A 19,987-nucleotide genomic window follows, 5' to 3' on the forward strand; every position below is an offset into this window, starting at 1 on the left:
CCGGACACGAGCGTGTGACAGCTCCCAGTTCCAACTGTCAGCGCTCCGTCCCCTGTCAGCCGCGTGTTTTCCCTTTGCCGGGGAAAAGGAAAATCCGGGAGAGACCCCCTTCGTCAGCGCACACACAGCACTGCAGACATGGTCTCTCCCTATGCAGCATAGGGAGAGGCCATCACGCTATTGCTCCCTATCTCAATCTCTCCTGTTTTTCAACCAGGACATGATTTTGTCGCTCCCAGAGAGATTCCAGCCTCTAATATCTTCTGCCATGCAGTGATGTCTCTGGGCACAAGTCCGCAGAAACGGGAGAGGGATGCGCTCCCAGAGGACCTAAGCAGGGGTGTCCCTGCTGGGGTCCTCATCTCCCACTGCCAGAAGAGAACCCGCAAAGAAAATGCACCACAGCAGTAAAGGGAACACGGAGTTGGGGAAGGTTCTCCATTAAGGGAATGCAGAGCTCAAAATGAAGCTCTGTCCCTCCTTGACCCCTGGGAGACAGAAGCAGATGCGTGGCTTCATGGAGCATATTGACCTCCAGACTGAGAAGGAGGCAGTGGGGTTAAATGAGGTTAACAAGCAGAGGTTAAATGCAGCTAAATGTAGTTTGCTGCCTCCTAATTTGGGTGAGTTTCCTCTCCACTCAAATGAGGTAAACAGGTCAGTTTGGGTGAGCTTTCTCTCTTTTGAATAAGGTAAGCAGGTGAGTTTTCCCATTTTTTTGCCTGTGGCTCAGTGGTTGGGAGGCATACAGCTTTCTTCTTGGTCCACAGACAGCATCCACCACTATCTCCAGACCCTCTATCCCCCAACCCCCATTTCCTACAGCAAAAGCTTTTTGTCCTCCTTATGTTCCCAGTTTTTCTCCTTATACCAACTCCAAACTTCATTTCCTAAGCCCTACCACATCCCTCTGGCTCTTGTACAGTCCCTGCCCAGTCGGCTGGATACTGGGCAGTGCTCTCTGCCCTGGCATGGCCAGGTACAGGGCACGATGTCCTACCCTCCCTTCCCATGCTCAGGGCACCTGGCTGGGTTTCTGCCTCACTCCTCTGCCTGGCTTCTGGTCTTTTGTGGACAGTGCACAAAAGATGTATTTGATATTAGCCTATTGGGACATGCCAGACTCCTCAACAAATTAAATTGGCCTACAAACTGAAAAGAAAAGATAGTGAATTAATCAGATGCTCTTACTTGAACAACAGGACCAAAAGCAGAGCAAGTCCTCTCTGCGCATTCTCTGTCTCTGGGATTTTTAATGTTATTTTTGGATTTCAGCAAAGCCGATGTTTTAGTAATATTTATTAACCAGTAGGGCACCAGCCCTAGATATTCACTGAGTCTACTAAAAAAAGAACTACATAAGGCAAGCTCTTGCTGTTGGATAAAGCAGGAGACTTTGCAGGTGGTGATGGAAGTACTCAGAGGTGAGTATGGAAGCACTGGCACTCAGACCAAAGGTCCACCTGGCCTGCAGGCAGGCTGTGGTGCTCAAGGGAAGCTCCAAGTTTTTCAAGTGCATGGACTCCATTCCTGAGAGGGGCCAATAAAGGGAAGGACTGCTCATTCACTTCCTCTGTGGGCAAAGATAAATGCTGTTGCTCCTGCCTGGCTGGACAAATGGGAAAGGCAATGTACGCAGGTTTGTAGGATGCTATAGGGAGAGGCCACCACGCTATTGCTCCCAATCTCAGTCTCTCCTGTTTACTGTCAGGACATGATTTTGTCACTCCCAGATTGATTCCAGCCTCTAGTATCTTCTACCATCTGCTTCTGAGACTCTTGAGGATCATTATAGCAGTTTCGGCCTCCTCTTGCCTCTGGTACTTCACTTTTCAGCCCTGGAGCCAACCCCCACCCATCTTCAAGAATGCATTTATTTTGCTTCTCTCTCCTATCTCAGATCAGCCCATTCCTTAGTGACCTTGGACTGCTCTGTGTGTTCCCATAGTACATTCTTTCTGCTTCCTTCCCTGAGGTGGCTCCACACACACACATGGTTTGCAAGAGCCAAGCGCTTCTCTTAGGGACAGAGTATGGCAAAAGGCAACTAATGGGACCACCACCCAGCCTTGCACTCAGGATCCTTGTCCACATCAGAGGACACCAAAAGGTGTTTCCTTAGAAGGTCCAGCAGGTAGAGCTGGCTATGGATAGCCACAGGATGATGCAAGCAGTGTAACTCCTGTCCTGGAGTTCCTAATGGAGGAGGTCTCAGAAATGGCCCTGTCCACTCCTACGCTGCAGGTCTGCTGGTCAGCACTGAGCTAGGGACTGCCACAGTAGTCCATGAGAGGCACTTCATTGTTTGGAGGAGAAAACTGTCTTAGAGAGCATTAAGTTTTTTATTCTGCCCTGTAACCTCGAAGAAGATTCCACTCTGCCAGTGCAATGTGAGGGTTCAAATTCTTGGAGCCTCTTTCCACCTATCTCCTCCAAACCCAACAAACAAACAACTGGCAACCTGGTGCTCTGGGTGCTGGCCAAGTCATGGTACCTGGGCTTCTTCTCGAGGGGCTGCTCTTTGATTGTAGCTTGGCTGCTAAAGCCCTGGTGGGGGGCTGCTGAGCTGCAACATTCCCTTAAAGATGTAATTCTCAGTGGATATTCCCTGATCCCCAAGAGGGACTCTGATTCCCTCCATGTTGTTCAGCTTTCCAAGAAGGGCAAAACAAATCCTTTTTATTATGGAGAGGCAGTGTGTTTCTGGCATTCACAGTGGCATGGCACTTCTCCAACCCAAAGGCCGGGCAGGCACTAGAATGATCCATGGAAGAGCAATTGGGAATCCATGTGTTTGGTTAGTCCTTAGACTCCTTCAGCATCTGTTTACTGAGGCTGCTGCTCTCTGCAGAAGACTCGTGGTTCTGGGAAGAGACTGAAGTGAGGCATTGAAACAAGAGGAAAAAAAGCACAGAAGATGGGACAGAAAGCTTCTTCAAACCCCTTCCCACCCCTGAGAAGGAACACAAATATTTCTCCCTCTTTCCTCCCAGCCCACACACGTGGAGCAGGTCAAACTGCATGTTTAAATTTCAGAGGTTGCAGAGTGGCTTCCATCTGTGCTACAAACTCTTCTGCTTCTGGGTGGGAGATGGTACGACGGTGTTGCACCAACTAATGCTGACTTAAATGTTAAGTGCAGCTGATAGTCGGACGGTGGGACAGGATGCACTTCGGCCACCTCACCAGAGGTATGTAGAGGCCAATGACTCTTTTTCCTTAGGCCTGAAATGCTGGTGGTTACTCAGGTTGGAGCAGAATGCCTGCACCTTTCTGTCCCCGTGCAGAGGCCCTCCTAATCCTGGTAAACATCCACACACCAGCCAGGAATGCAGGAGTTTCTATCAGCAGGCATATGTCTGCTTTTGGATGAGTTGGATTTCTCATTTTCCAATTATATTAGCTTGATACCCGAGCATAGACTTTGCAAAGAGAAAAACATTGTTTACTTGAAGAGTGCCAAGAAGCAGCATTTTTTCATGCCTCAACAGCTCCTGATGTTTTCTATTTCTTTTTAACTTATTACCTCAGGAAAAAAATTCCTAACCTCTTATTTGTCTTTTTGACTGATGCTCAGAAGAGCTCTGACATTTGCACAGATCTACAGTAAGTCCAAATTCTCTTTCCTGGTCATTTACAGCTTATAATGGTTATAACAGAAGTTATTTTTTTCCTCTTGTATAAAATTCTTTATCGCTCTTTTTCTATATGGTCAGTCTGTTTGAAAAGACACTTTTGAAACCCTCAGTAATCTGTCTGTCCTGAATAGTTTGTGCTCCACAATTGCAGGTGGAACTTGTTCATACAAGTACTCTTCTCTTAGGTGAGGCAACTGATAGCAAACCTATCCTTGCCTTTCCAGTTTCTTTAAAGCAAAGATTCACTTACTATCTTCAGTAACTATCTTAAATATTGCCCTCTAAAAGTCTTTATAAAGATAGCTATAACTGTGACTTCTTTTATACATTAAATGATATAAATAGCCATAACTCATCTAACTAATCTTAGCCTTTGGAAGCCAATGGAAATTTTTCTATTGATTAGAGTCAGCTTGGGTCAAGCCCTACACAGTGTTTTCTGACCTCTTGCCCTACTTTTTATCCATTTCTATTTCACATATATATCTAACTCTTTCAATTGTTGCACTTTTTTCTCTCTGTTGAAGAGAAATCCTGATAAGGAGATCCCAGAGAAGTCTTTAGCTTGTCATCACAACCCTTCATAGCCTGAATGTGTGCAGAATGCTTTAGGAAGAAACAAAAGCTAAATATAGAATAATTTAAAGCCTACCCATTAAGGGCATGTCTACATGACACAAATGCAACCAGCTTAGGTACAGGGAGTGGCGTAGTCACAGAGCTAAGTATAACCAAAACAGAGGATGTGGCTCACAAGCCATCTCCTTGCACTCACATCCTGTCTCTCAGTATCAAAGCCTTAGAGGAAGATATAAAAGCTCATAATAGACAGTTATATACTAACTTGCCCATAGGGTAACTCTCTTCCTGATTAAGCTCTTCAGCAGTCAGTTTATGGCCTGAAGCACATAAGACTGCCACTTTTTTCTCTTATCTAGTGTTACTGCAAGTGTGCTTTTTATTCACATATATGGGTAATACAATTGGTTGCCTAGGCTGGTCAAAATGATGGGAAATAACCTCATTCAATAGTGACCTATTACAATTAGCCTCAGCTACCCCTGCAGATTTTAATGGAAGGTGATGACTTGGACCTTTAGTCCAGAAAGACAAAGCATTAATTCTACATTAATTAAGCCTATCTTATATGACAGTAATATCACTGCCCACCTTCTCCTTTTTGTGATGTAAGTTACTTAATCTGTCAGTATGTCATCTATTTATCTTGAAATAAAATCATCAGCTAATGAAAAGAAAGGTGAGAATATATACTGCTTGACTGGGCCAAATGTGATTTTTATAGAGAAGCAGAATGGATAGTGCAAAGGATGTACAAAGAGCTACCCTTTACTTCTGCTAAAACACTGAGAGTCATGTGATTTAGGTACGGGTGATTTCTGACACATTGTCCTGTCTTGGAGAAGGCATCAGCAGTGTTGTATTGAAGGCACAGTCAGCAGACAACTGCTGCCTTATGTTCTGACAGCTGCCAATCCCTTTTCGCCAACATCCCAACCACTCCAGAGATAACTGCATTTCTCCCTCTGGTATCTTCTGTAATAAATATCCTTTTAAGACTAGATTTTTGGATTTTCCTCTGCCTTTTTAAAATTCTATCACAGTGTCCTGCAGAGCGCCTTATTTCAAAGCACCATTGCTCTCTAGGAAGCTAGCTAAGCTGCCAGCAATCATGTTGGCACTGTATGACGTGGTGCAGGCCAGGACATCCCCGGTGTGGTGTCATTGCTGTCACCAGATCAAAACCATTGCTTCAGAAGTCATGTAGCTCAGACCAACCATTTCCCTTCTGAACCCTCCAGGCCACCAAAACATAAATCCAGCTTGCTTTTTCTCTTAATAAGCTATGTTAATTCTTGGGGGGAAGGAGTGTAACACAAACACAGAGCTCACCCTGAGCAGAGCAGAGACGCAAATGATGCCTTCTACTTGTTTTGGGAAAACTCTGCAGGTTGTATGGAGGGGACATACAGTCAGAAATTACAGCCCCAGCTCTTGCAAGGTTTTGTGTGTCACCCTTGCTTCTCTCCTCTGCAGCAGCACAAGCTTACAGCAATTACTGGTGTAATTTACAAGGAGAATTCCAGAGTAAACTCAGCTCAGTCATGAAGAAAGGCAAATACCACTTGCACCTGGGCCCTTAAAGCACAAGTTTGTAGAAAATGAACAGCTTTCATTACAGGTGCCATTGGTCCCTGTGCATTGGCCCAGAGAGTGAGAACTGCCTTTACACATACAGGCAAAACAAAGGCCACTACAGTGAAATCTGAACGAATTCTCTGGGGTATAAACCAAAATGAATTTTGACCCCAAGAATTATTACCTGTAACTAACCAAAGTATAGTTGGCAGTTCAAGGGTCAAGGCAGCTTCAGACTCTATACAGTACAGTGGGTTTTCCCCTATCATTGTCTCACCCTGGCTAACTTGGAGGTCCAAAGATGACTTAAGGCCTAATACTTCAAGGTGCCGAGTTGAATCAAGAGATGACACACAGGACACTGTATTGCATCTTGTGTGCTGCTGAATTAGGCTCAACTGGTCAAATTCTTGTTTTGAAAAGCTGGTTTCTGTGTTCTGCTAAGAGCCTGAACAGTTAAAGTTATTAACTGGCTTCAGAATAAAATGCATTAGGAATAAATATGCTTTAGGATAAACCTATTAAATGGATAAAAATGCCATTACCAGGGGTGAAATATGATTGTGTGACCTTTTAAATAAATAAGCCTGCTATGCACCAAATTATGTCAGATAATAAGCTTTATACATGATAAAGTCATGCACTAGGTCTCAGTCTTCAGGCATTCAATGAAATATCGCTAGCCATAAAGGGCTCCTGAAATGTTACACTAAAGAAAATTGCTTCCAGCTATAAAAACTTAACAGTTAAAACAAATGGAGTTTCTCTCATAAAATCCTACGCAAGGCATTAATAGCAAGAGTGAAAGCTTACTAGAAACAAACCTGAGGTATTTGAACTATTTTGCAAGTACACAATGCTTCTTAAAATAATTCAGATTCCAGATAAATCTGGAATAACTCTATCGAAAGCAGAAGGGTGTAATCCTGAAACACTGGTGTAAGATCCAAATTGTGTTTATAGGGCCTTAGAAATACCTTGGTGGGATATCTCTGGATACAAACTCTGCTGTGTATCCAAACCAATCTGCACTTGCAGTTTTGGCACTTGTACAAGCAGTGGAAATCACTGACCTCTGTGGCTGCCTCGAATCTTGGGTCTGACTGCGTTATGCCTCAGCGACTTGCCCAGATTACTCCTGACACAATTATATTCCTATTAAGAGGCCATTCATATTTGATGTGATGGAAACAGAGCTGGATATTATCAACCTCGTGAATAAAGACAGATGTGCATTTAGTTAGATTCAGCTAACAGCTTCACACGTGGCAAAAATGGCCCTCTCTACATTAAGTCAGAGTAAGAACTTTCTTCTTTAAACCATTACAAACAAGAAGGAAGGAAGCCAATTCTCTCATTCGTTCTAGCAATCATGGGCAAACCAACAAAACCTCCTGGTGAGCCTCTTACAGTTTTAATAAAATCATCATGGTCACTTCATCTCTTGTTATGTGAACACCAGCAAATAAATGCAATTCCCAGCTAGGATCTTGTGCCGGTTTTGGCTGGGGTAGAGTTAATTAGTCTCAAACACAGTTCCAAGGACTGAAAATACTCTTGGAATTCCCTGACATAATCAATTATCTTCTGCAAAAGTTGATATCAGATAATAACAGAAAGGATCATTCCTGTTTCTTCTGGGGTTTTAGGGTTTGGTTTTGCTTTGTTTTGTTTTTTGGTTTGGTTTGGGTTGGTTTTGGTTTGTTGTTGTTGTTGGTTGTTTTTCTTTTAATTTTTGTTTCATGGAGGTTTTTTATGTGTGGTTGTTAGCTATTTTTTTCCCTGAACTGAGACAATGCAGGTTAGAAAGGATCTTCTTAACCTTCACCAACATACACTAGCAATTTTTACCAAAGCTCAATCCAGTACTGTCTTTTCCAGAAGGGGCACACAAAGAGACATAGTGAAATTCAAGTACTTAGAATAAGCCAGCCTTGATCCAGCTCCCAAAAAGATCACTCTCTGAACCTTAGCAAAGAAACAGGTATATTCTCCACATCTAGTGCCTCTGCTACATAGATTGAGGTAGACCATGCCAAGCACAACTTAAACAGGACCACTGCAAAGGAATGGGTGGCATTATGAGGATAATAGTGAAATTTTATCATCTTTTCCTAAACAACTGCAGTGCAATGCCTAGAAACAAAAGATAGATTTGTTCCAGGCAGGAGCTCGGTTGCATCCTGAAGACGTCTCCAGGCACTTGCCATTTTGTTTTACTGCTATTCTTCAAAACTGGTCAATTAAAAGCATCAGTCTCACAGAGAAGACAGGTTATCAGGGGTGAAGGACAACTGCTTGTTATATAATCCTGCCAAATCCTTGATACAGCAGTTCTCAGCAAACAACCATCTTGCTGTGAGTCATCTGGAAAGTCTCTGGTTCAGTGAGCTTCCAGGAGCAGACCATCAAAACAGGTTGTATTTCCACTTCCCATTTCAAATTACAGGAGGCACCCATGAGTCAAGGCAATAATTTTCTCTTTATCTACCTTCAGATGCCATTCTGCATAAGGATCCAGCCTGTGCACCTGCTGAGCCAGAAGCCCTGTGGGAGTTCCCAGTCAGTACTGGATGTCACAGCTGCAGCTGTCCTGGGTGGCTGCTGGCACGAGGGTAACCACAGCGTGAGGAAATCCTTACCCTGCCCTTCAGAGAACTGGAGATGCTGCACGTGGGCTTGGACTTGCTCTGCGCTCACCACCCTTTCTCCAAACACCCGTCGCTGGTCTCTGTCAAAAGTGGATACCAAGCCCCTTAGACCTCTGGGCTGGCCCTGCATGACCATTCGCGTGTTGGGAGGCCAGGAGCTGTCAAATGCTGCATCCTTGCTCTTGTCACCAGAGCCAGGGGTTTGATTAGCTCATACTTAATTCTTTTTTTTTTTTTTTTTATCTTTGAGGCAATGCCAAGTCTTAATCCAGTGCCAGGTCACAGATCCCAGCAGGAGACACTACACTGGGTCTGTCTGAATTAGGAAGTCTCCTGCCTCAGATCTGGCCAGCTCACGACCTACTCCTCTCCCACCTCTGCTCCTCCCCACTGTGCCCGACAGACAGTCAGAATCAGCTCTTGAGACAACAGTGTTGGCAACTTTGTGTTGGCACAAGAAGCTGAGCAGCTCATTTTTTACAAACCTAAACAACTACAACTTTGGCAATCTCACTCCTATTGAACAACAACAACAAAAAGGTCCGAGTCAGCAGCAAGCAGTAGCCTGTTGCACAGGGCTGTAAATAAGCCCAGAAGAAACGAGATGGGTCAGCTTGCGTTGGCTGGTAGATGCTGAAAGAGTTGATCTAGGATTACCACTTCAGGCTGGGCCAAAGTGGAGACAGATGGAAGCTAGTTGCTGTCCTGGTACTCTGTCTCACTCCTCTGCACAGGACAAAATTGCTTCAGCCTTTAATACTATTACAAAGTTCTTATGAAAGTAACATACAAATCATTATTCAAACTGTAATGCAATTAATATGATTTTAGGACAATTTGCAAAAACCATCAAGTTTCAGTTCCGTAGTTCATTTCCACACAGTCATAATTCGGCTAAAATAACTATTCATGCTTAAGATAAATATCTTCTTTCCTTATTTTAAAATTATTTTTTCTTAAAATAGATTAAAATTTCAGAATGTTGCCAGAATGGCACCTACTAGAAGGCAAGATTGATTGTTAGAGAGGGATTTTGAAGTTTTCGGTTCTAAATAGATGGAGCCATCACTAGAGAAAATAGAATTCATGTATGCCACATGTTTTACACAGTTTTATAATTCTTGTATTTTTTATTAAACTAGCCAGTGAAATTAATAACTATAGTGGAGTTTTTCATTTAGCCTTGGAAGTCAGAACACTGATTCAGTTGTTCACAGTGGGTTGTTTTCCTTTCTTTTTTCCTTCTTGGCACTATAAATCATAAATCTAAGAATTGGGGTTTCAGTGTAACATAGTAATCAGCATAATTCATGTTTCCCATTGATATGGTGAAACTATTGCTTTAAAATTGCAGTTTGGGACAGCAATAACCTTCCCAGTACAAATCATCAGTGAGCTTCTAGGAGAGAACATGAAAAACTTAGTATCAGCACATACAGGTTTTTAGTCTCTGTCACTTAAGAATGGATGACCAGGTATCTATCAGAAATAAAACTACCTAAATTAAATCTGGGGGCTAGATTCTGCAGATTCAACAGAACCCACTGAATCAAGTATTTTCTAGAAATCTAAAAAAAAAAAAGAATGTTCCTTTCACTTCCACCTTGACTTTCCTTGTGTAGCTGTGTCTTACTTTGTGTCTTTTTCTGTAAAAAGATCTTAAGCACCTATAACAGTAACTTGCAAAGTGAAAAAAATACAAATAATACAAAATTTTCTGTTTTGCTCAAAAAGTTTACTATGACTTTCTCTAACCATGCATTGACAAAACCACTTTCCAAATAGTCAAACATGACAAAGCAACTTATAAAACATCATTTTTATATTTGGCTCTGATAGAACTGAAAATGCAAAGCTCAAAACACAGTATTTATAAAGGTTGCATAACTTGCTATCTAAACTCATCTACTAATCATGAAACCCGTGAGAGAGGCAGGTGGATTGTAACAGCAGATGAGATGAAGGGCCGTGATTCTCATACAAGGAAAGGGTTCAAATAATTGCTTGTTAGTCACAGAAAAACAATGCTGGAAGAAAACTGTATGAATAAATGAATGAGTGAACACTGGACTAATGAGCTACTTCCTCTGCTTGGCTGTATGAGCTCTCTGGGGATGACGACTCATTTAGTTACACGTGTGAACATGATGCAGAGTTAACAAGGTCTTGGTTTCTACCTGCTGCTCTGACTGCTGACACACAGTCCACTGACAAGGCCTGGGAGATGGTGTTGGATGCAGTGTCTTTCACAGCACCAAATGAGAACCATCTTCCTGCTCTGGGTCTGGTGAAGTGCAGCTGCTGTCTGGGTTGGGGTAGCAGATTGACTCCAGCGACAGAGGCGTGTGGAGCTAGTTCTGTGCTGAGGACCTTTGGGTGCTGACAGGTTTATACCATGGGGACGGCACCACACAGACCTGGCTGATGAACCCTGCGTGACCCTGGCCATCTGTAGCCTCCTCTACAGCACCAGGCAGCACCAGAGTGCTAACTGGCTCTCAGTTTACTTGTCCTCTTCTTTGTTCTCCTGCTTTTCTTCCCCACCCCCACCCCCAAAATGCCTCTCTATTCTTGTGTTTCCAAGGGAACTCCTCAGCTTGCACATGGACAGCCAGTTTGGGTTCAGAGGCATTCCTCCACTGCTCTTTTGCAAGAAGATAGACTGCAAAACCCCTATGGAGTCAGCCAGGGCCCAGTGTATTAACTAGCAAGGGCTCTTCCAAAGCCTGGTACAAGGAAGGCAATGCAGGCAGCAGGCTTGGAAGGGGGCTACCTGCCATCTGAGAGAGCAATCTCAGCCAGCATTGGTCTTATCAGAGCCAGGCTTAATTTAATCACTCATCTGCTCCCATCGAGCTCCCTGATCTTCAGGATACCCCAGGTCTCCATTTCCCTGAATGATGGAGAGATGACAGTATTTAATGAGATTAAATGTCATCTTCATTACATAAGAGCCTTTAATTATATCATTGAACATCATTTGATACTGAAGAAAAGCATGCTCTCTTAAATTTCAGGCAGTGACAAGGGGCCCAGAAGAACTGGGTTCCAGTCCTGGCTTTGCCAGGGGCCTCTTCTGGCAAATTAGGTAAGAGCAGGATAGCCACTGAATTAAAGATTGTGTAAGCAGTGCAGCTCAGACACTTCCTAACTGTAGGGAATGAGACTTTGCAACCTAAACACTCTGTGTATAATTATTAAATTGAAGTCGATGCAGAACCTTGACACATGAACGATTCTCAAGCCCTCCATCCTTTCATACAGCTTTACATTTCAAGCAATTACTTAAAAAGGATTGGATCAAAAAGCTGGTGCTTGCTCAAAGCCTCAGAATAGACCGTTCAACTGAAATCCAAATTGCTTTTTTTCTGGCTGATGCTGTGTTTCCATCACTCTGGATATTTTGGCTTGATACTCTCAGAACTAGATCTGTGTGTGCTGCTAAAAAGATGTTCAGGGCAAAAATTACGATGTTTTTTTCCCATATCGGAGAGTGAGTAGATAATAGAGTAGGAATAAGGCTCTATTTTTAGAGTCTAGCTTTTTAATTCATTAGCTGTATGGAAGTCTTCACAGGCAGTCACTTTTCTCTATTGGGTCAAGGCTGGTGAACAACTGCTGCATTACAAGGACAGAGATAAGTGAGAAAGTAGAGCTGTAACTCTTCCCCATCACTAATTACTTCATTCTAAGACCCACACAAAATCACCAGCAAAATCCCATGACCTTCTGCTGCAAGGAAGGAGCCAACTGCCTCCTCCATCAGCATCTGTGCCTTCTGCAGGCAGCAGTCCCGTGTCCCTCGCCCAGCAGCACACAGCTGCCTCGCAGAGACAATGCAAGGAAACAATTACACTCCCTGTTGATTACCGAGTCCCTGCTTTTCAACACAGCTAGTGCTGCCAAGTAATGAGCACTTCTTTTAGCTATGTGGAAGGGAGTTTACTACTTGCTTATTTAAAGAACACCCTAAATCACACAATCTTTTTACACATTCCTCCCCTCAGGAGAGCAGAAATAGTGCCTTTTCTTGGCCCTCACCTTGCACCAAAAGCTAAGTGATCAACTAAACTGGGTGGCTGACACAAAAGTGAATCCAGCCTAATAAAAGCTTACAGTCAACTTTATTTTCAACAGCACTTAATACCAGGCTGGTACTGTACAGTCCCACTTCTCTGCAGTTTAACTGTGGTATTTTGTCTTGCCTAGAAACCAGACAGCTCTTTTAATTACATCCAAAACATGCCTGTTCAGACTGAGAAATGATCAGTCCTGCGAGCAGAGCTAAGTAGGTGGCTTGGAAACAGATTACTGGATTCCTCCATGTCTTAATAGATATCACTGGTGAAATTCCTGATGTTTCCTCCTCCCTTCCCCTGCTCTCCTTTAGCTATACCTTAGTGTCCCTGTTTCAGGGAGACCCTTGGTGGGGTCAACTCAAGTTACAGCCTCTCCGTAGGACTCCTTTCTCAGATGACTGCTTTCCATCACAATCTTATGAAAAACAGACTACTTGCTATCTGTCAAACTTGCACGACAGGTTAAAAAATCAAGCAGGAAAGGCGGAGATCACGTAACCTCTCTCTAACCCGGATTTCCCAAGCCAACAACCGGCCTCCCCCCAGTTCTTCCTCAGTGTTTTGCCTTTTTAAAATACAGACTTTAGTGAAAGATAATTAGCCTTTCTGCTTCATGTGAATACTGCAATGTCCCTCCAAACCCAAAGCACTGTTTAACAGAGCATAAGACACTTCCACTGGGAAAAGATGCTAAGGCAATCTGACTTATCAAATACCTGGAATGAGCCACCTCATTCACCGAATGTGCTCTGAGGAACTTCCAGTACCTGTCCGACACCATCACAGGAGCTGCTCTCAAGAAAACTAGTGCTTCTTCACAGGAGAAGTAAAAAAGACCTCCCTTCTCTAGAGCAGACAGCAGTTTTTAACAGAAGATTCCTTTTGAATTTTGTCTTGTTTGGGTCAAATGAACTGCCTTGAGCTGTTCTCCCTGGCTTGAGGAACACGCTGCCAAAACATCTCTTCTTCAGACTACCACCCTCCTGTAAGAACTGGAAGCAGCAAGTACATTTTCTCAACTGAAGAGAAAATCTTGACACATTCCAGCCCAGCATAAAAAAATAATAATAAAAAAAATCATTCCTTATTCTAAGTTGAAGTTCCAGGAAGACCTGGAAGACACAGTTAATTCTTGGGCCTTCTATTGACCTTTCTGCCCATCACTACCCTAATGGACGTGGTACAGAATCTGTGGAAGCTAGGACAGCCATCCATCTAATTTACCAGCAAGTGCAGTTACTCTCTGTGTTTCTGTGCAAGCTGACTTCATGCTGAAAGGTCATACTGTAATTTCACATAAAGTGTGAAAACCCAAAGTAAATTAATTTATGATCATAACTGCCATCCAAATGTGGTTATTTCTAGCCACCTAACCATACAGAGTAAATAAGAATGCAGTTCTCTAACATCAGAGACGTTCTCTGTTCTGGTATCAAAAGGCAGATTTAAGAAATAGTCTCCACCACAAAATAAACAGGTTGGAATCTTGACAAATTAAGCAATATCTAGTCTACAGTGAGTATTTTATTTAGCCTAAAACTTTATCACTCTTTATGATGTGTCCACACTTACAATACTGTGCACTTTAATGAGCAGAGCAAGCTTTACCTTTCTGTTCTGGGCTTAAGTCGATTTATAAATGTTTGTAGCTAAGACAGGCCCAAGAGCTGGTTCGACACTGAAGATGTACAAAAAAACAGAACTTGAAAAATAAAATTGTCATGAGTATTTAATCACCTATAAAAAATAAACAAGCACTTTCAGTTTATATCCCACTGCACAGGATCAAAGCTGGCCTTCAGTCTAAGCACAGGACACAGAGACCCCAACCTTCACCAAAAGTGAAACGCGTCACAAAATTCTAAACTTGGGGCCTACAACCTTCATTAAGCATCAACTTACATTTTCAAAAGCCTGACAAACTATGGAAACAACGGAGCTCCTGGAGAACTCTACACTTGTGCACACACACCAAGAAGCAGCAGAAGCACTTGTGGAATTTAAGAACCCGCACTGGCTTTATTAGGTGGTTCCGTTTACAAGGATCAGCGGTAGCGGTGCAGCTGCAGGGTGTTGCGCCTCCTCCAGGCGGCGCGGCGGGAGCCACCGATGGTGTGGTGGAACTTGTGGCCCTTGCCAAGGCCACGACTCTTCCGCCCGGCCGACGTCAGCCCACGCATCTCCCTGTGCTTGTGGACGGGCTTGGTGATCCATTGGGTATCGGGGTTGCGTCGGATGGTCTTGTGGAAGGGATCAATCAAAATCACTTCAAAAAACTTGTAAGTGGAATCTTCACCAACCCAATACGAGTTCAAGACTCTCAGAGCCCCACAGTGACGGCCAGCACGTTCCTAGGGGAAAAAAAATAAATGCAAAGGGCTGTAAAACCATGGATGTAGGGTACTCTTCATGCAGAAAGATACGACTTAAACATAACATTCAATTTTCCCCAAGAGATCCTCTTTTCCTGAAAGAACTCTGCCCTCCAGTTGCAAAGATGCAGGAAAAGTAACAGCTGAAAGGAATGCTGTGTTAAAAAAAACCAAACAAAACAAAAAAAAGACTGTCTGGATTCCTACACGAATCAGCTTTTAAAGAACATAAGCAGGAAGGTGCTTGGTTGACAAAAGAAAGAACTCTTTTTACACAGAAGAACCAACCAGTAAATACAGCATTAAAAGTAACTTTAATACGAAAAGACGAGCACAAGCCGCCACTTGGGGCCACAGAACAATCTTTTGTGGGAAGTTATGAAAGCCCAATCAATTTGCACACCCAAAGCTACAGGGGAGAAAGACATTTCTGCAGAGAATAAGCCTGTACTGGTAGGAGAAAAGGAATAGCTGATGTAACAAATCTTTGTACCACTGCTGGCATATTAGTGCTTGCTATTCCTATCATCACTTGTGGTTGGAAAGAAGCAGTCTTAGTTTAAAAAAAAAACAAAACAAGGCAGAAAATAACAATTATGCAACTCCATCTGCCTGTCCTGTCAGGAATGCTCCTAATTTAAAACACTCTGTGTTTAATTGTAGGACTTTATCACCACCATGGGAAAGTATGAACTAAGGGAACACACTCATCTGCTTCCCCAGTGTGATCCCAACCTCTTGCTCCAGGCTCCCATTAAACAGTACTTGACTATTTTCTGCACATGTAATAACATTTTTTCAAGTCCTTGTTTTATTCTAGAAGTAAGAGCAACACCTGTACGAAACACTGAAACACCAACCACCCTCAACCAGCTTCTGTGCGGGGATGGGAGCTCCAATCAAGGCTATGTATTTCTGTAATCTGAAAAATTTAAGTCTTCAAGGAGAGAGTATGTCAGATTGAGAAAATTTCAAGCTAAAACTGAGGGAAAACAATCTCTTGCATAGTTGTCACCTCAAGTGAGCATGTGAGTAGCCATCAGGTATCTGGGAATAGCATATATGAAGAGAATTCCACGATAACACAGAACTGCATTTTTAACTTGAACTCATCATCTGTGTTTCTTTCAAATAAGTTTTTTTTTTCCTTGGAAAAAATATCCCACCATATTCAACCTGATGAAGTCACTTAGGAATACTTCTGAAGTCTTGAGAACAGAAAAGTCTTCTGCTTCAAGACAGAAAGGCAACAAGCAGTCCCCCTGTTAATTCTAACCCACTGAAAAAGTTTTTTTGTAAAGGTGACAACCACATCTCTTCCACACTACTACTGTGAACACAATGTCTCACCTAAAAATAACCTCACCACCAATCTGTGTGCTAGTGGGGTACCCAATTTTTACAAAGAACCAGACAGTCTCTGGCAGGTGCTTTCAGATCCTACGATACAGCCAAGTACAGCAGGCACCACTCCTACTACACAAATGGGGGCTACAGGCTTTAAGACAGGAACTCACCTCTACTTTGTGAAAGGACCCTCACCTACAGCTGGTAATACATACAACACGGCAGGGAACAGAGGTGGGATTTACTGACAAGTCAGACACCTTAGCGTATTTGAATTCTTATTTCCCATGCCTAACTCTTTAATTTACTGTGGCTTGTACCACTTACCTATTTTTATTAGAAATACTGTGGCATACTTTAGAATTATACACTACGAACTTCAATAAACCACCTAAGTTTCCCGAGGTTCCCCGAGACCCCCGAGAAAGAATTCAAGATCTTTTACCCAACATATTAACAAAACAGCTGATTTGGGCTTTTTTTTTTTTGTCTGTGTTTTCAGCTTTTACAGACTAAGACCTTGCTACCCAGATTTGTTAGCAGTAACCAGAAAAACTCACCTCTGCAACAGACTGAAGGCTGCGGGCAAACTTGAGCTGATTAACACCGTGGTGCACAGGTTTGCCATAGGTGGCACCTTTCGGGACTGGGCGCTTGCGGCCACCACGGCGGACACGGACACGGTAGATCACGTAACCTGAAAGAAATGGCAATGTAAGAACTAGGAGAATTCTGGCAGCAATTTTGATGCCCACACTGCACTTCCAACCCCCAAATGTTTACATAAAATGCTGCAAGATTAAAGTCATTATAACAACCTTCACCGAAACTTACAGCTGGAGGTGGGTAGCACAAGATGTTTTCATTATTTTCATCACAACAGAGTAAAGGAAGTGATATCCTCTGGCAACTAGTTTTTGGTTCCAAACCACAGCTTATGGCACTTTTTCACTATTCAGTCTCAAACAGACTAGGAACAGCTACAGCTACATTGTAACATGATTACAAAAGTAAAAAATTTAAAAAAAAAAAAAAGGACAAAAATCACCCCAGAACACCCAACAAAGCCACCACCCAAACCCTGAAATTCCATACTCTGATAGCAGCATTGATAAAGCACTGAAGCACAAGCCATCCACAAATACTGTTGAAATCTAATCACTGAAAAATGACCAGATTAGATGAATGGTGACAGAAGTGTAGAGTCTCAGTTTATTTTCCTAGTGAATAAACATACTGTTTTTTGTAAAAGGATTTGCTCAAGTTACACACAGATGGCCACTTTCCCCACTCCCTTCCCTAAGCAATAACTGTTTTCCAATGACAAACTCCACCATCTTGCTTACTCAAGTGCATGCGGCTGTAACAGAGTCATGGAATCATAGAACGGCTTAGGTTGAAAGGTACCTGAAAGATCATCTAGTTCCAACCCCCTGACATGGACAAGGACGCTTTCTGCTAGAGAACGTTCCTCAGAGCTCCATCCAACGTGGCCTTGAACACCTTCAGGGATGGTGCAACCTGTTCCGGTGTCTCACCACCATCACTAACATTCTTCCTAACATCTAAGCTAAACCTACTCTCTTTCAGTTTGAAGCCATTCCCTCTTGTCCCAGTCTTGTACAAATACCTCCCCAGCTCTCTCGTAGCTCCCTTTAGGTACTGGAAGGCCGCAATTAAGTCACCCTAAAAAAAGTCAAAGTAACACCTGACAACGCTTGGGCAGAGAAAGGACAAACCCAAACCCAAGACAGGACTGCTCAGCTCTGCAGTATCAACAGTGCACAACACCTGGGGCCAAAGCCCACTTGATCTTCATCTGCCAAAACAGCCACAGAAGGGGCAGATGGAAAATTAAGGGGAGTTAGGTTTTACGCTGTGGATGTTGCTACCAATTGAACATGTCTATGATACTCAGCAGATTTTATACTGGACATGAAACGGTTGGTTTATTGGGGGACACTTCAGTTTCGGGTTATTATCCTGCTGTCACTTATGGAAGCTGATGAAAGACCAGGTCACTGCATCCATGGGCTTCACCTCTCCACGCCATTACCTTGCTTGGCCTTGTAGCCCAGGCGGCGGGCTTTGTCCGGGCGGGTGGGGCGCGGTGCCCGGTGCAGGGCCGACAGCTGCCGGTACTGCCAGCAGCGCACACGCAGCAGGAACCGCATCACGTCCGACTGCTTCTTCCTCCACAGCTCCTGGATGTACTTGTAGGCACCCATGTCTGCCTACCTGCTGAACAGAGAGAGGCCGGTGAAAACAACGCAGCACCAAAACCGGATCCCAAGCCCGAGCATCTTCCACCACCAACACTGCGTAAAACCACACACGGAACACCATGGAGAGACAGGGAGCTCACAGGCTCCTCTGCACCGCTGGCACAACCGGAAACAGGGATCACACTTGGCAACCCTCAGCAGTCACCATTCCCAGCAATTTTCCTCCTTTTCATGTGTCCTGAGGTGTTAAAAACTCCTCCACTGAGAAAGTTTCTGATGTGCTATGTCTGATACTACTGAAAACAGCATTCAACACCTGAAAGGAGCTGTAAATATCAACCTACACAGAACCAGGGGAGTGCAAGCACTGTAGTCTTTATTCTTAACACTTACTTTAGTTAAGGTTTCACTGGCAAGTGAAAGCTTAACAGCTGCCTAAGAGATGGAAAGAACTGCCTTGGGACTTCTGTTCCCTCTGTGCTATTCCCATCGTGCCTCCCACATCTCAGGAGAGACAAGGCCTTTCTCCACATCTGCTTTAAGCAAAGGGAGGTGTACTGCTTGTGTCACACATGGAGCAAAAAAGTAAGTGCCACAGCTAAGCGTCCTACTGATGGTGACACCTGAGCCTGCGTTCTGCTCCACAGATGCCTCGTGACTTCTTTTGTTTTAGATTATTTTTAAAAAATTATTTCTGATAAGTACCATCAGGGTCAATTTGTATTGACTTCAGCAGAGCAAGGACTCAACACGAGGTTCCTACTTTGCCCGTAAGAAAACAGCGACTATTACAAACCCCCTTTTCTCTGAGTCCAACACTGCTGAAAAGCTCTGGGCGTTTCAAAAATCAAGTACTACTTTATATTTTCACCACGTTTATAAGCATTGCTTTATATTTTCATCACGTTTATTGCTGGTTCCCTAGAAACCTGAGGTCTCACACGCCTGCAGCAACCAGCACGTGCACCTGCACTGCATCAAACCCCCACCCAACTCACCACCAGGAACACGCAGCCCATTTTATTTACATTAAAGGGAAAATAAACAAACCCAGCTCGTGTGCGATCTGGATACCCCTCGTGTCCGAACCCGCCCGGCTACGGCTCGTCCCTCCCCATCCCCCTGGAGGCCCGCCTTTCCCCCCACTTCGTTATCTCACAGAACGCCGCGAAGGAACCGCAAAACCGGTGCCAAAGCGCGGCCTGAGGGTTCCGTCAGTGGCCCGCAGCCGCCACGTCCCGCCACGGTCCCCCAGCGGGTATCCCGCGGGTGTCCCCGCCGCTCCTCCTCCCTTTCCCTTCCCGCCCCGCCGCGGCGCGCCGCGCCCGGCCGCTCCCGCCTGGCGGCTCCGCGCCTGGAGCAGCCCCGCGCCGGCCGGGTCGGGGCGGATGCGCGGCGGGATCCCGGGATGGGCGCGGATGGAGGGAAAGGCCGCGCGCCGAACATTCCCTCACCTGATGGCGCCCGGCACCGGAAGGGAAGGAGCTGCCTCCCCGCAAACCCTTGCGGCGGGGCCGC

At 44.2% G+C, this 19,987-nt stretch overlaps 1 protein-coding gene across 2 annotated transcripts; it reads right to left on the minus strand.

Annotated features, from left to right (window-relative positions):
* Positions 1-14,236: 14,236 nt before the first annotated feature.
* Positions 14,237-19,980, minus strand: RPL15 (ribosomal protein L15). Of its 2 annotated transcripts, none has more exons than XM_050316554.1 (4): positions 19,924-19,980; positions 18,301-18,482; positions 16,805-16,941; positions 14,237-14,876 (listed from the first exon to the last, which is right to left on the minus strand). In XM_050316554.1, exons 2-4 carry the CDS (start codon positions 18,470-18,472, stop codon positions 14,571-14,573), a joined length of 615 nt encoding a protein of 204 aa, XP_050172511.1. In that variant the 5' UTR covers positions 18,473-18,482; positions 19,924-19,980; the 3' UTR covers positions 14,237-14,570. The 2 variants fall into 2 exon arrangements, with proteins under 2 accessions (XP_050172511.1, XP_050172520.1); XM_050316563.1 differs by having other exon boundaries at positions 18,301-18,485; positions 19,924-19,966.
* Positions 19,981-19,987: the final 7 nt, after the last annotated feature.

The sequence above is a fragment of the Myiozetetes cayanensis genome, unplaced genomic scaffold, assembly GCF_022539395.1.
Source record: "Myiozetetes cayanensis isolate MyiCay16 unplaced genomic scaffold, myiCay2020 scf1, whole genome shotgun sequence".
NCBI lineage: Eukaryota > Metazoa > Chordata > Aves > Passeriformes > Tyrannidae > Myiozetetes > Myiozetetes cayanensis.